At 45.0% G+C, this 15,719-nt stretch overlaps 1 protein-coding gene across 1 annotated transcript in view; it reads right to left on the bottom strand.

Annotated features, from left to right (window-relative positions):
• LOC137427582 (uncharacterized) overlaps positions 1-15,029 on the bottom strand; it is a 168,817-nt gene extending 153,788 nt beyond the window's left edge. The window contains exons 1-3 of the mRNA XM_078777284.1: positions 14,792-15,029; positions 11,112-11,186; positions 6,749-6,871 (exon numbers count right to left, since the gene is read on the bottom strand). Of these exons, the coding sequence (XP_078633410.1) occupies positions 6,749-6,871; positions 11,112-11,186; positions 14,792-14,849 (256 nt within the window). The 5' untranslated portion in view covers positions 14,850-15,029. The remainder of the gene's footprint in view (positions 1-6,748; positions 6,872-11,111; positions 11,187-14,791) is intronic.
• Between the last annotated feature and the right edge of the window lie 690 nt (positions 15,030-15,719).

Genomic DNA, 15,719 nt, shown 5'->3' with positions numbered 1-15,719 from the left:
GGTTTTCCCAGGAAAGATCATAGCAGATAGTGAGACCCAAAAGCTTGAGTGACAGAACTTCTTGGAGAGGATTGTTCAGAAAGTAGATGGGAGGGTTGTCCAGTCGGGTTTTTCAGAGAGACATAGTTAGAGTGAGATTTGTCAGGATTGAAAGACATGTTCCACTTGTTTGACCAGTCTGATTTTGTCCAGGTCTGCAGAGAGTGAGGAGGCTGCAGACTGCCGATCTGAGGGATGAGGAATGCAGCAGCAGAGAGTGGAGTCAACAGTAAAGAGATGGAGAGGATTTTCCAGAGAGTTGGTGAGATCATTGATGAAGACCAGAAAAAGCACAGAGCAAAGAACACTGCCTTAGGGAACTCCAGCCTGAACAGGAAGGGGAGATGAGAGAAATCCATTCAGGGCCACACGTTCACTACGACCAGAGAGGAAGTCTGCAAACCATTCGCGGAGATTTCCATTGATAACATAGGAGGAGAGTTTGGTGAGCAGAGCGGGGTGCCAGACCGTATCGAAGGCACGTGAAATGTCAAGGGAGACGGCTCTAATTTCCTGTTTGGCGTTGAGGACCTCCATCCATTGTTGAGAAAGCAGAAGCAGCATGTCCAGAGTAGAGTGACCAGGTCTGAAACCAAATTGATGATCAGAGATCAAGCCATTGGAGAAGAGGAAAGATTTCATATCTGAAGCAATGATGGATTCCATGACTTTGCTGATAATTGGGAGAAGGCTGATTGGTCTGTAGTTGCTGGGATCTGTTTTTGCACCTTTTTTGTGCAAAGCGGTGATGTTGGCTGATTTCCAAGCAGATGGCAGATGACCTTGAGCAAAAGAGAGGGTGAAGAGAACAGAAAGAGGGAGTGAAAGAGCGGAAGCACATGATTTTAGGACCCGTGGGCTGATGCCGTCAGGACCAGTTGCAGAATTGTCAGGAGAGAAGGTCACAGACCTTCAGACTTTGTCAGGAGAGAAGGTCACAGAGTCCAGGAGCAGCTGGATCCGACTGGGTAAGGTGGGTACTGAGAGAGATGTGTTTGGGACACAAGATTTTGAGGCAAACACAGAGTTGATGCATTCGGCTTTGTCACGTGCGGTGTCAACTGTGTAGCCATTTGAGGTGAGGGAGGGGATGGAGGGGGAACAAACACCAAGAAACGGATTTGACCCGACGACACCAGGATTTGGAGGAAGTAGACAGGTTTGAGAGTTCAGTCTTGAGAGTGGAGAGATGTTGTTTCCTGGCTTTCCTGAGGGTAGACACACACTTGTTCCGAGCATGGTGGAAGGAACTGAGATTTCCTTTAATTGGATTAGCCTTCCTAGAGGCAAAGGCAAGTTGTCTCAGGGCAACTGCCTCACCACAAGATTCAGTGTACCATGGACGGGAGGAAGGGTACGACACCTGAAGACGAGATGGGATAAATCTGTGCATGAGAGAGAGCAGTTTACTTTGGAAGAATTACCAGGAAGAGTTGATGTCAGAGCCAGTAGAGATGGGAGACCTGTCCAGATGATTGATGGCTGCTTGAAGACCATGCCAATCGGACTGAGTGAAATGCCAGACTCGTCAACGCTGAGGGGGCTTTCTGTGAATGGCCAGAGATGTCCACTTTAACAAGCACACGATCAGAAGAACCGATTGGAGTCGAACAAGAGCAGCAGACATTTGCAGGGAAGCTTGTCATAACCAAGTCTAGAAGAGAAGATGCTGAGATCCGGGTCGGGAAATTGACATTGTGTCAGTCCCAACGAGTCGCAGAAGTCCTTTGCTGAGATGCCACGGCTGGTGAGAGAGGTAGCCACACCCAGCCAGCTGGCATGATGACAGTTGAAGTCGCCACATATGAGGAAGAGAGAGTTGGGATGAGTGGATAGAGGTTGGTCCATGTCGTCAGACAGCGACATGTAAATGGAGTCATCATAGTTTGGAGGACGGAACAAAACACATATGATCAAAAGGTGGGAGCGGAGAGGAAGTCGTAGCCAGAGGTACTCCTGGGGGGTAGAGTGGAGGGAGGGCAGTGCAAGGAGAGTGAGGAAGACTTTTTGATAAAGATAGCAACCCCACCACAGGGACGAGGCTCAGGTCTGTCATACCGGGGGAGGGAGTTGGGAACTCCAGGAAGAGATATTAATGAAGAGATATTATCTCCAGGAAGAGATATTAAGGAATCGGACATCTTGAAGGAGGAAAGTTTCTGTTACGCAGATTATGTGTTTCGTCAGAAGCAACCTGTATCGAGAGACCAATCAGGTTTGAGCGAAGGCCCCGGATGTTTGAGGTCCATACCATTAAGGAAGAGGGAGGGGGAGCATCTCAATAAACCACAACAACAAGGAGGGGGGGGGGCAGAACCACCTGAGGTGACCACTGAGAGGTACCTGAAAGGGCCTAAGGTCACATGCTTCTGCACCTTCAATGTCAGATGGGGAATGCTGGGACCTTACTGGTTTGAGAATGGCAACAGCAGGACGGCGACGATCAACAGTGAGCGCTACCGGGCCGTGCTCCAGAAGTTCCATAATGATCTAGCCCCGTGGTTCTTAACCTGGGTTCGACCGAACCCCAGGGGTTCAGTGATCCAGTCTCATGGCTTCGGCGGCGGTCCTCCGAAACACATTGCAATGTTTTTTTTTGTTTGTTTTTTTGTATCAATTTTGAATCTATGTGTAATTACGCTTATTACTAATATTTTGCTATGTATGTTACGAACGAATGGAAATGTTATTTGTAATTGTATTCCCATCCCATTCATGGTTTCTCTGGTCTGTGTTCAAGATAAGTTGTTTCACACTGACTGTAGTAAGTTGAATCAATGAGCAACTTGCGAATTATTCTGTTGATGGTGCCTACTTGCTTACTTACTTACTGGATTTTAGACTTTGCAGGTGTTCGGAAATTCCAGTGAATAGCCTCGATTAGCTTGCTGTGTGCCGTGCGTCATTGGTCGCGCCTTACTTTGGAGTTACTGATCAATTGAAAAGTAAGTTGGAAATGTTTGTGGATATGCAAGGCGGGTTCAGAGTTATATTAAAGTCAAAAGTGGATGGTGATTATAAAATATGATTGAATTACTCAGAAAATTAGGTGGAGGTGATATAACTCCTTTGGTCGTAATTCAAAACTAACAATTCACAGTTTTCTATGTAATATTAAAATGGGATTTGAGGTGACAGAGTTGAGTAGATAATAAATCCCATCATCGTAACTTTAAGTTATGTTTTCTTCGTTAAAATTTCTCAGTTTTCAGAGGGGTACTGATTATATTTCACATGTTCCTTTTTTAATTTTTGTCATATAATTATTTGCCTGAACTCAATTAAGATCAGTTTGTTGCTTTTTTCTTTTTTTTTTGCAGTATGCCGGGCAAAAAAAGGAAGTGGTCGGAGGATTACGTGTGGTACGGGTTCACGTGTTTGATGGAACGGGGCGGAAGTCAGCGTCCTCAATGCATGCTTTGCAATGTCAAGTTGAGCAACTCCAGCCTAGCACCAGCAAAACTACGGGAACACTTCAAAAACTGCACGGCGAGGGGCATTATAAAGACGCAACGCTGGATGAATTCAAATTGAAGAGAGTCCGATTCGACGCAGGTGCTACCTTGCCCACTCTCGGCTTCGTTCCAATTGACAAACCGATCCTCACCGCGTCGTATGAAGTTGCGTACCTGATCGCAAAGCAGGGCAAACCGCACACCGTTGGCGAGACACTCATCAAACCAGCCACGTTGAAGATGGCCAACATCATGCTGGAAAAAGCTGCTGAAAGCAAGTCGTCTCTCGTTCCACTCTTAAATGATGCCATCAGATGCAGAATCGACATGAGCGACGACATCCTCACCCAGGTAGTTGCAGATTTAGTCGCGAGCCCAACAAAATTCTGCCTTCAACTCGACGAGACCACTGACGTTTCAAATTTGAGCCAGCTCATCTTATTTGCGCAAATCTTATGTCAAAGGAGACGAGATAAAGGAAGACTTTCTGTTCTGCAAGCCTCTCACAACAACGACGAAGGCAGCTGACGTGAAAAAGCTTGTGGACAACTTCTTCAGAAGCAACGGCCTCTCATGGAACATGGTGTCTGCAGTTTGCTCGGACGGAGCTCCAGCCATGCTGGGATGCAACTCCAGTTTTGGAGCGCTGATGAAGGCCGATGCACCACACATCATCGTCACGCACTGCGTCCTGCACAGACACGCGCTGGCATCAAAAACCCTGCCTCCAAAACTGGCCAATGTTCTGAAAATCGTCGTTGAAACTGTGAATTACGTGCAAAGCCGAGCTCTGAATCATCGCATCTGCAAAGAGTCAGAGTTCATCCTCGCCTTGGCGTACTTGGCTGACATCTTCGACGCACTCAATCATCCCAATTGCCAGATGCAGGGCGGTGGAGTGAATGTCATCGAATCTGAAGAAAAGCTGAGCGCTTTCCGAAAGAAGTTACCGTTGTGGTGGCGGCGAACAGAGAACGACAACTTCGCGAACTTTTCGCTACTGGACGAGTGCGTGAGCGGGATCAAAGCCGAGTCTGAAGTTGGAGGCACTGCTGTACCGGGGGAGAGCTGAAGCAAGTGATTGCCACGCACTTGGATGAGCTGGGAAAGTAATTTGACGGCTACTTCCCCGACCAAGAGCAATACCCAGCATGGGTGCGGCAGCTGTTTACTTTCGACATTGCAACAGCAGATGTCAACGACCAATACCTCGATGACCTCATCAAACTTCAGCAGAGCCAGACTCAACAACAACTCTTCGGCACAACAACGCTCTCAACGTTTTGGTGCCACCAAATGGAAGGGTATCCTCACATCGCTAAAATTGCTCTTGAGATCCTCACGCCATTCTTTACAACGTATCTCTGCGAGCATGCGATTTCGAAACTGATGGACATTAAAACAAAGAAAAGGAGGAGGCTTGCATGCGAAAATGATTTGAGGGTGGCCCTTGCCAAAACAAAACCACGCATTTCCCAGATCGCCTCCCAAAAAGAAGAACAGAAAACGCATTAAGATGCAATTCTTCTTAATTTTTTTTGTCAAATTTGAGGGGTTCCGCGAGTGTTCGGTGGGTTTTGTTAGGGTTCGGCGCCTTTAAAAAGGTCAAAAACCACTGATCTAGCCCAAAAGGTCACCCCAAACCAGCTCAGCATGACCTGATTTATGCAGGATGGTGCATCCCTGCATACAGCTGGTGACACAATCACTTTCCTGCAGCAGCTCTTCAGAAACCTCCTCGTTGCCCTGGGTACCGCTCTGTCTACGTCAACCACCCTGCCACACTGGATGATCTGAAGCAGGAGGGGTCAGGCTACCTCCAGGCAGTGCCACATGAGACCTACAGGAAAGTTGGACAGACTTTGGAGTCAGGATCAATGCCTATCTGAACCGCGGAGGGGCACACATTGAGAACGTCAATTACAAGGATTTTGTGTAAATGCCAATTTCAGACCTTGGCCTCTCACTAACTCTAGCAGTGACTTACTGCAATAGCAATGAGTGATAGAAAATACCATGTCATAAGCTTTAAAGAAATGTTTGGTTCACATTCCTGAGGTTTCTGTTTCTTTGTAAATAAACGTTTAAAGTTATATCACTCTTTTTGAAACACCTTGTAAGTGACAACTACGTATTTACTAGACCAATTTCAACCACTAAATGCTACCAATTATGAAATTCAGATGGGTAGCGGGTGGGAGGAGAAGGTGTGGCTCCCGGGAATGGCTCATGTGCACATGGCTAAACCAAAACCAGGTGAATCCTTTTTCTTTTTCGAGATTGTTAGCTATTTGGATTTTTGGAGATATTTGGAAAAGCAAAAACTCAAAGAACGGTTCAAATCCTGGCTGAGTCATACCAAAGGTACGTGCTGCTTCCTTGCTTGTCACCCAGCATTTGAAAGGTTAATAGTACAAACAATCCCCATAGGTTGGCATCCATAAGGAGGAGGCAATTCTTCCTTAGGAAATGCCCCGCTGAGTGTGGCAACAAAGCTGCACCGCTGTTGTGACATCACCAGTACCCAGAGTGCCCTTGGAAGTGACGGCACTTCCCCCAAGTTCAGTGGCTGTGTTTGTCTTGTCTAACAGTCTTGTGTTGTGTCATGCAAATTCATCTATATATTGTGTATGTGGCAGCTCCACTACAAGCCTTACATATATAAATATAAAATAAAAAATTCAAAGAATAAACTAATCAATAAGTTGTAACTTAAGTCTGAAATACCAAGCAACTCTTACCACCAACTGCTCCAAAAACAACAATTTTCAAGAATGAATCGGTCAGAATAGGCCTCGCTTGGATATTTCGAACCAATTCATAATGTGTATGCAAATTATTTTGTTGTATTTTAACAAGAAGCAGAACTTCACAATTGAGCTTTGCAGAGCACACGGTAAATAAAAATACAATCGGTCTACATTAAACGAGGTAGTCCTCGTCTTGGCTCGTAGTTTGAGACGTTGAATAGAGACGGCGCCAACGACGCATGGACATTAAATAGTAGAAGTTATCCCAACCGTCTGTGCTGACATTGTGATGTTGGTGGATAATCAATGGATTGGACACTATAATAAGTTGTGCGCACACCTAATGAGCTGTAAAAGGTGAGTGACCCCAGAAAAATTTAGGGACCCTTTAAATACAGATTATTTTTTTTACCCTTACCTGTATCAAATGAAAATCACTCAATCGGCACGTTTGCTACCTTAGCAGCAAAAACAGAAATCGTACCAAACACAGCTGTTCCTCACCGATCAGGAAAGGTGGGGTTCTGTCTTCCGGTTCCTCTTTGATAAAGGGTTGAACCTCACAGCAGTACGTTGGCACATCTTGAACTAAAGGAGCACGGTCATCAAGCTTCACGACCAGTTCACCTGAAGAGCAATTTAACATTTAGTCAATGGCTGGGTTGAGGCAAGGTGTGGAAGCGTACAACTGTGCATCTCTGACCAGTGCATGCTTCCCCAGTTAAAAAAATAAAAACAGTAAACAATGGCTCCCTGTTCAAATATGTAAAAAAAAAAACCAATAAAAAAACCAAATATGATGCATCCTTTAAAGGAAGATGCCACTTTGTATTGTTAGGTTTATGGGGAGGGGAGTGTTAGAAATTACCTTAGAAGAGATAGAATTGCATAGAGTAGCATGGTCTGTGTGCGAGTATGAGGCAAATCTCAATGTAATGAAGTAGGGGACTTGTCAGCGGATTGTGTTTGAATGTGCACGATAAGGAGGGTCGTGCTGGTATTAGATAGAGAGGGATCAAGTTAATTAATTGTGTGTGTAAAACTTCCCTGGAACCATCCGCCAGGTGCGCCGGGTTAGAGTTCACATGAGCCCAGAAGAGCGAAGCAGAAAGCAAAGGGATTCTGCAAGGCAAGGAGAGAGGGTGGGGTGGAGCTAAGATCGTCCCCTGGAAGTGGGTGGAGGCCAATGCCCGGAGGGACGATGGGTTGTCAAGGGAAACGAGGGAGGAGCCAGTAGCTCTCGGTTCGGTGCTGAAGGAGAGCGGGAACAGATCTGAGGAGAGCTTAACAGTCCTGAGAGGATTGCAAGACTTCTGAGAAGGAAGAGGATTGCATGATAAACTAGAACGGCACTCAGTAGAGAGCATACCTCCGCCTGGTTGGCCATATCACTCAATGGTGAAGAATCACTTAAAAAATTAAATAATTCTCATATCCAAATCCATATTCAGATCTTCACCAAAATCGAATCTATTCTTCCTTGTCAAACACCCAATCGGTCCATCAAATGTCGTCCAAATCCATCCACAACTTTTTGAAATATCCTGCTATGTATCGTTTTTGACCCTATTTCCCAATGGTAAAGAATCACTTTGAAAAATTCTCGTAGCCGGATCCGAATCTTCACCAAAGTCTAACCATGTCATCTTTGTGACATACACTACATCTCTGCCAAATTTCGTCCGAATCAATCCACAACTTTTTGAGATATTTTGTTCACAAACAAACAAACGGACAGACAAACAGACAGGGTGAAACATATCCTCCATCCACCTTTGGTGGCAGAAGTAATGAAGAGGTTGTTCTGAGGAGATTGCTCTGAGGACAAGGGGGAGGAGAGGGAACAGTGTGCTTAGAAGCTTCTATTTTTTTTCTTTAATACTGAATCGAGGCTCGTGTAAGAGCTAACACATTGAACATGAAAAGATGCACAGACACATAAAACATGTAATGAAGGGAGCGGGAGACAAAAGGGGGGAGGGAGGGAAGTACACAAGCACAACAACAGAAGAGAACAGGGACGTCGGTAGATCTGTGGAAGGGGGAGGGCTGGGGGGAGGAGGGATGGGTACACGATATAAAGCAAATGAACACTTCTAGGAACTTCAAAAAAGAAGTTGGGGATTTAAAGAGGTGGATTTGGAGTGTTTTAAAGTTGGTAGAAAAGTTTAAGGTTTTGGATGGGTGAATATAAGAGATGGTGGTGAACAGCTGTTTTAAAGACCTGGAGGGAGGAGTGGGATTGAAGAGAGTGAGGGAGTTTGTTCCAGAGGTGGAGGAAAAGAGGAATGAAGGAGTGAAGGTGAGCAGAGAGCCTAGATTTTGGCAGTTTCACCAGAAGAGGGTTGCAGGCAGATCTTGTGCGACCTGCAGAAATATTTGGGAGACAGAGCACAGACAGAGCAGGGGGGGGGGGGGGGGGGGGAGGGAGCAAGGCCAGAGAGGAGTCGGTAGAAGACAAAAAGACCACCTACAGTGCATTCAGAAAGTATTCAGACCCCTTCACTTTTTTCACATTTTGTTATGTTGCAGCCTTATGCTGAAATCGTTTAAATTCATTTTTTCCCTCATCAATCTGCACTCAATACCCCATAATGACAGAGAGAAAACAGGATTTTAGAAAGTTTTGCAAATTTATTAAAAAGAAAAAACTGAAATATCACATTTACATAAGTATTCATACCCTTTGCTATGACACTTGAAATTTAGCTCAGGTGCCTCCCATTTCTCTTGATCTTTGAGATGTTTCTGCACCTCGATTGGAGTCCACCTGTGGTAAATTCAATTGATTGGACATGATTTGGAAAGGCACACACCTGTCTATATAAGGTCTCACAGCTGACAATGCATATCAGAGCAAAAACCAAGCCATGATGTCGAAGGAACTGCCTGCAGAGCTCAGAGACAGGATTGTGTCGAGGCACAGATTTGGGGAAGCCGACATAAAAATTTCTGCTGCATTGAAGGTTCCCAAGAGCACAGTGGCCTCCAGAATTCCTAAATGGAAGACGTTTGGAACAACCAGGACTCTTCCTGGAGCTGGCCGCCCGGCCAAACTGAGCAATCGGGAGGGGAAGGACCTTGGTAAGAGGTGACCAAGAACCCGATGGTCACTTTGGCTGAGCTCCAGAGATCCTGTGTGGAGATGGGAGAAACTTCCAGAAGGACAACCATCACTGCAACACTCCACCGATCTGGGCTTTATGGCAGAGTGGCCAGACGGAAGCCTCTCCTCAGTGAAAGACACATGAAAGCCCATAGAATGTTGTTTCTCACAGTCTGAGAGTCCTTTAGGTGATTTTTTGCAAACTCCAAACCGGGCTTTCATGTGTCTTTCACCGAGGAGAGGCTTCCGTCTGGCCACTCTGCCATAAAGCCCAGATCGGTGGAGTGTTGCAGTGATGGTTGTCCTTCTGGAAGTTTCTGCCATCTCCACACAGGATCTCTGGAGCTCAGCCAAAGTGACCATCGGGTTCTTGGTCACCTCTCTTACCAAGGTCCTTCTCCCCCGATTGCTCAGTTTGGCCGGGCGGCCAGCTCTCGGAAGAGTCCTGGTTGTTCCAAACTTCTTCCATTTAAGGATTATGGAGGCCACTGTGCTCTTGGGAACCTTCAATGCAGCAGAAATTTTTTTGTCGGCTTCCCCAAATCTGTGCCTCGACACAATCCTGTCTCTGAGCTCTGCAGGCAGTTCCTTCGACATCATGGCTTGGTTTTTGCTCTGATATGCATTGTCAGCTGTGAGACCTTATATAGACAGGTGTGTGTCTTTCCAAATCATGTCCAATCAATTGAATTTACCACAGGTGGACTCCAATCAAGGTGTAGAAACATCTCCAAGATGATCAAGAGAAATGGGAGGCACCTGAGCTAAATTTCAAGTGTCATAGCAAAGGGTCTGAATACTTATGTAAATGTGATATTTCAGTTTTTTCTTTTTAATAAATTTGCAAAACTTTCTAAAATCCTGTTTTCTCTTTGTCATTATGGGGCATTGAGTGTAGATTTATGAGGGAAAAATGAATTTAAACGATTTTAGCATAAGGCAGCAACATAACAAAATGTGAAAAAAGTGAAGGGGTCTGAATACTTTCTGAATGCACTGTACCTGCCTGCGGTGAGAGAGAAATGCCCTCAATCAGTTTCATCGCAGGAAATGCCAACGATTCTGAATGCTTCGATTTCAACCGCGTGAAGCCGAGCTTGGTGTGAGGCAGGAGAGGGGAGAGCAGTTTTTCTTTTTTACTTCAATTTTTGTTTTTTTTCCAAGAGCAGTTCAGAAACTCAATTTTTTGTCAGATTAAAAAAAAAATCATCTTTTCATTAATTTTTTCAAGTTTTGCGGTCATCAGTGAGGACCGAAGGGTTACGGTTAGGGGCATCGCAGCGCAGCTTGACATAAGACACCATGCCGTACAGATGATGGCGACTTTGGGATATCGGAAAGTTTTTTTATTTTCTTGTTGGTTTCCCCGTTTGCTTCCGGAGAAACAAAACACACGCATGGATGTGTCATCACTCATCACAATTGCTTTCACGACGTGCTGCCGAGAGCGATGAATTCCTGTCCCATACCGTGACTGGTGATGGAAGCTGCTTCCGCCATTTCGACCCAGAAACTACGCAGCAAAGCATGGAATAGCATCACTCCACATCTCCAAAAATAAGGTCAAGAGAGAACCGTCCACCGACAAAGTTAAGGGAACCTTCTTCTGAGATGCCAAGGAACGCATACCGGTTGATTTCCTGCCCAAAGGGGAAACCATCAACACGGCTCACTATGTTCAGACGCTCAATCCGGACTTGGCCCCTCCGACTACCTCCGGGTATGGGTAGGCAAATAACTCGGTAGCTGCAACTTGCTCACCTTGTTTAAATGGTTCAACCCAAATAGTTTCCTCGTTCGAAGCATTGACCTTCAAGACTGCATCCTCCATCACGCCTGCAGAAAACATAAAAATGGTTTAAGATTTTGATAATAAAATAGCAGTAAGAAACAAGAAACAAACGCACGTGAGTGAATGCATGATACGTATGGTGCAAAGGTTGTGCATCATTAGAAAGCAAGTTCGGTGGTGGCAAGTGGTGAGCAAATGAACAAACACATAAAACAGCAACCTTTTAAAGTCACCAGCAAATATTTACACAATGCACTCGCATAGTACAGGCCACTGCCACTGAGGTTTGGGGAATTATAAGAAATTCATTCCTTCGCTCATTTGTATGCATTACATGGCTGCGGGTTTCCATCAGTTCATGCAGGGATGCAGCAATACTGCAGATGAGGTGCCCCCTATTGGTGAGAGCAGCGATGTCTTTAGTGTGCCGGCGATAACTCGCCTACTCTTCGCGAAGGACACCGTGGGATCTTAAATGTCACCAAACAATGCCTGCATATGGGACGCCCGTTTAACGTACATCCTAGGCACGACGGACACATTAATTAATCAGGCCGAGATTCAAAACCAGGCGAGACAGCTCAGAGGCCTCTCGACTATCCAGCCAGCATACATTACAATCACTGATGGAGAGTTACACGCTCTTAAGTGCATCATGTATGATCTATGCGTGGGAGCAAAGAGTAAGGCAGAGCTTCAAGTTTTTGGAATGTCTGTTTTTGTTTTTTTTCCTCTTCTCATGGAAGAGCCCCCATCACTTCCCACCCCACCTCTCTCCCCACCAGCCTGAGTGGGGTTAAGAAACTAGAATGGCATTCGGTAGGGCGCATACCTCCACCATGCTGATTACTTTACATTTTGTAACCCAATGATAGGTCGGATCTGGATTTGGACCTGAACCAAGATTTAATCATTCTGTTATTGTCACCTACCCAATTCATACACCAAGTTTAGTCATGACTCATCCAAAACTTTTTGAAATATCATGCTATATATAGTTTTTGGTCCCATCTCTCAATGGTGAAGAATCACTTTTTAAAAAATTAAATAACTCTCGTATTCAGATCTTCACCAAAATCGAATCATTTCGTCCTTATCACACACCCAACCGGTCGACCAAATTTCATTTGAATCCGTCCACAACCTTTTGAGATATCGTTTTTGGACCTTTGGTGGGTGGAGGTAATAAGCATTCCCACATCTTGAAATAGTCATTGCAGTCATGGTGAGGATCTATCATAAAATTCATTGTTGCTTGGACTGGTAGGGTAGCTCAGTGGTTTGTGCACCTCATACCACCTCAATCCTGGTCTTGCACCCTCTGCTCTTTCCATCCTTTGTCCCCACACTATCCTCCACAGGTTTCTGTAGGACGCACACAGTCCAACCTCCTTCTGGATGAAACTCCCAAAATCCAGGATCACTGCTCATCTGCACTCTTTTGTCCCTCTTATGGAACCAACTTACACATCCTCTTCAATTTCATTCTTCCCTCCAGGTCTTCAACTTCAAGACAGCTGTTCACCACAATCCCCAATCCGAAACTATGATCTTTCCTACCCTAAGTCCACCTCCACCCCCCTCCCTCCCCCGTCCCCTTCCCACCCCAAGCCCAGTTTCCTCCAAATTTCCAGTTTTGCATTCCTGAGTTTGCTTCTATATCCACCATGCCCACGTCACACGCCCCACCATACCTCTCAGTCCTCGTCACACCAAATATTTGTCCAAGTCTCCCTCTATTTTGTCCCTCAACCTCGCTGTTGGTGTGTCTGTGTCTCTGTGTCTCTCTGTTTGTCTACTATTCCTTTTCTTTTACCTCTTCCACGAGCCTCGACTCTGCATATAATTTTTTTTTTTTTTTAAGGACTTGGGCCATAACTCCCCTCCACCCCATCCCCAACCCGCTGTTGGTGTGTCTGTCTCTCTGTCTGTCTGTCTCTCTCTGTTGGTCTACTATTCCTTTTCTTCTACCTCTTCCACGAGCCTAGACTCTGGTTTTTTTTTTTTGGTTTTTTAAAAAGTACTTAGGCCATGCCTACCCTCCACCCCAACCTCCCCCAGCCACACCCGACCCCAGAATGTGGCCATTATTGGGGTCGTTAAGGAAGTACTCTTCATGTCACACATTTATTTTCCACCACAGTTATTATTACCTAGTATTAATATCACATCGTTCTAGAAATATCCCTAAGCCGTGTGGACGCTCAATGCATCGATCGAGCATTTTCATACAAGAGTGCAACGTGAAGAAAAACAAACAACGCAAAGAAAGAATCAACAAACCATAAGATCGAAAAAAAAATTTTTTTTTTTTTTTTCACTTGATTAGGAATCAAAGATGACGTCACCAAAAAGAAATAAATAATTTTTATTTATTATTACTAATAATATTAGCCGGCGAAGCCGGTGTTGTGAATGAACGCGTACGTATTATGTTGAAAAGCCAGATTTTGCTGGATCCCTTGAGAATTTTGAAGCTTTGACGCACCAAATCGCTCAATGGAGGCCGCCATCTTGCGGATGCGGAAGTATGCATAACAAATTGAAAAAAAGTTCAATAAGAGGTTGTTTCACCCGTCTTTGTTTGATTCACCATCTTATGCACCTCTAATTGATAATTAAAATACTTTAAGACCAACCTCGGCCCGCACGGGCCTGGTTATCTTCAACGAAAATAGTCACCAAACACCGGAACCAATGAGATTCGAGCATTTGAAAAAATATTTCAAAAACCAAATCGCTCAATTGAGGCCGCCATCTTCCGGATGCGGAAGTATGCATAAAAAAATTGCGAAAAAATTCAATAGGAGTTTGTTTCACCAGTCTTTGATTCACAATCTGATGAACCTCTAATTTGTAATTAAAATACGTGAAGACCAACCTCGTTATCTTCAACGAAAATCGTCACCAAACACCGGAACCAATGAGATTCGAGCATTTGAAAAAAAAAATTTTAAGCTTATTACGCGTTTCGGAGGGTGAAAACGGGGTCAAATATTCTAAAATTGACGAAGAATTATTTTTTAGAAATCTCGCGGCCGTCGGGGATAGTTTTTCACGGCCAGAAATATCCGAAGTTGAGACGGAATTCACCGAATTAATCAAGAAGTAAATTTTATCAATTTTAATCTCATCCAGAATGCAAATGGTACCTACTACACCTACTACACCTACGGTACCTACTTACTACCAACTTACTACCAACTACCTAACCTACTGATCACTGATGCCATAGTGATGGGTAAAATAGTGACAAGAGGCTTTGGCTTCGCCGGCTCATTGCGGCTTTGCAGTCGGGTACTAGTATTATTATTATTATTATTTCAGCACGACACAGCAGCTGAGACGACAAGCAGAGCAATCGTGTAACCTTACTCAAACACGTTTAAAATTTGAAACCACAATAAGCAAGGGAATGAACGAAGAGGGGGAAAAAAAGCTAGAGGAGAGAGAGAGCTGAGGCGACAAATGCACCACAAATCGTCCGAGCATCGATTCAACCATAAATAACACATATACACAGATAATACATACACAATCTAATGGTGGGGAAAAAACCAGTGCAGGACACGGATAGAGATGGATGAAAACGAGCAAACTCACGTAAACAGCTTTAAAGGACGAAGATCGACAGGCGCCGCTTACTCACACAAAGATGGCGCCCAAACTACAGTTCGTGGGCCGTTCATGGAGACTCTCTCCTCCATTGCAAGGAGGGTTTCTGTGTGACCGCGGAACAGAACCGCCAAAAGCCTGTGTACATCAAGCAACGACACTAAATCACGTCAATGTACATGAGCCATCCACTGCAATCCTGACGACAAACAACCCTGACGTCAGGAGGTTGTGGAAATACAGTGCGGTATATTCTTATTCATTTTGAGGGTAAAACAAAAAGGTATATTATGTGCTGCAGATTCGTCATGACTGATGGAAAAATGGGGAGGGGCTCTCAGTGGTTATATCTTCTTCTTCTTCTTCTTCTGCAATCGTAAGCAACATATGGCTTCGAATCCGCTGCGGACTGGCAGTCGTGGCTTCTGTAGGTTCGAGCAGGAATTTGTTATTTGTTCAGGGCTGTCCGTGATGCCAGCGATCGCTCGCCCACTCTTCACGGAAGGACAAATGTCAAGCGACAGGAAGGGTCAGGTCTTTCGGGTGTATATAGATTACAGTAGATCTAGCCTCTTTCGTTTGAGGTTTATATAGATTACAGTAGATCTAGGCTCTTTCCCTTGGGGTTTATATAGATTACTGTAGATTTAGGCTCTGCTCCGTAAATTCTGGCCCAAATCCATATGTTGCAGGATGAATCCGGTGGTGACCCCCTCCCCCTCCTTCCCTGTGTTCGGCTCCCACCCACGGCTTTCCCGCAAACACCAGGTGGCTCTCTCGATGCTAGGGCTTGGGCACTGCCACCTTTACTTCGTGCCTTCACGTGATAGGGAGGCTCCTTCTTTCACCCAAGTTAAGGCGCGTGGTGTGTATAGAGTCTAGCTGCTCTGAAAACGCCATAAAACTTGAAAGAGGAAGAAGAAGGCTCTGGTCAGTTATTCTGTGGTGATACTGATAGGGAG

Source organism: Myxine glutinosa, chromosome 5, assembly GCF_964187855.1.
Source record: "Myxine glutinosa chromosome 5, kmMyxGlut1.1, whole genome shotgun sequence".
NCBI lineage: Eukaryota > Metazoa > Chordata > Myxini > Myxiniformes > Myxinidae > Myxine > Myxine glutinosa.
This window is presented reverse-complemented; position numbering and strand designations above follow the sequence as displayed.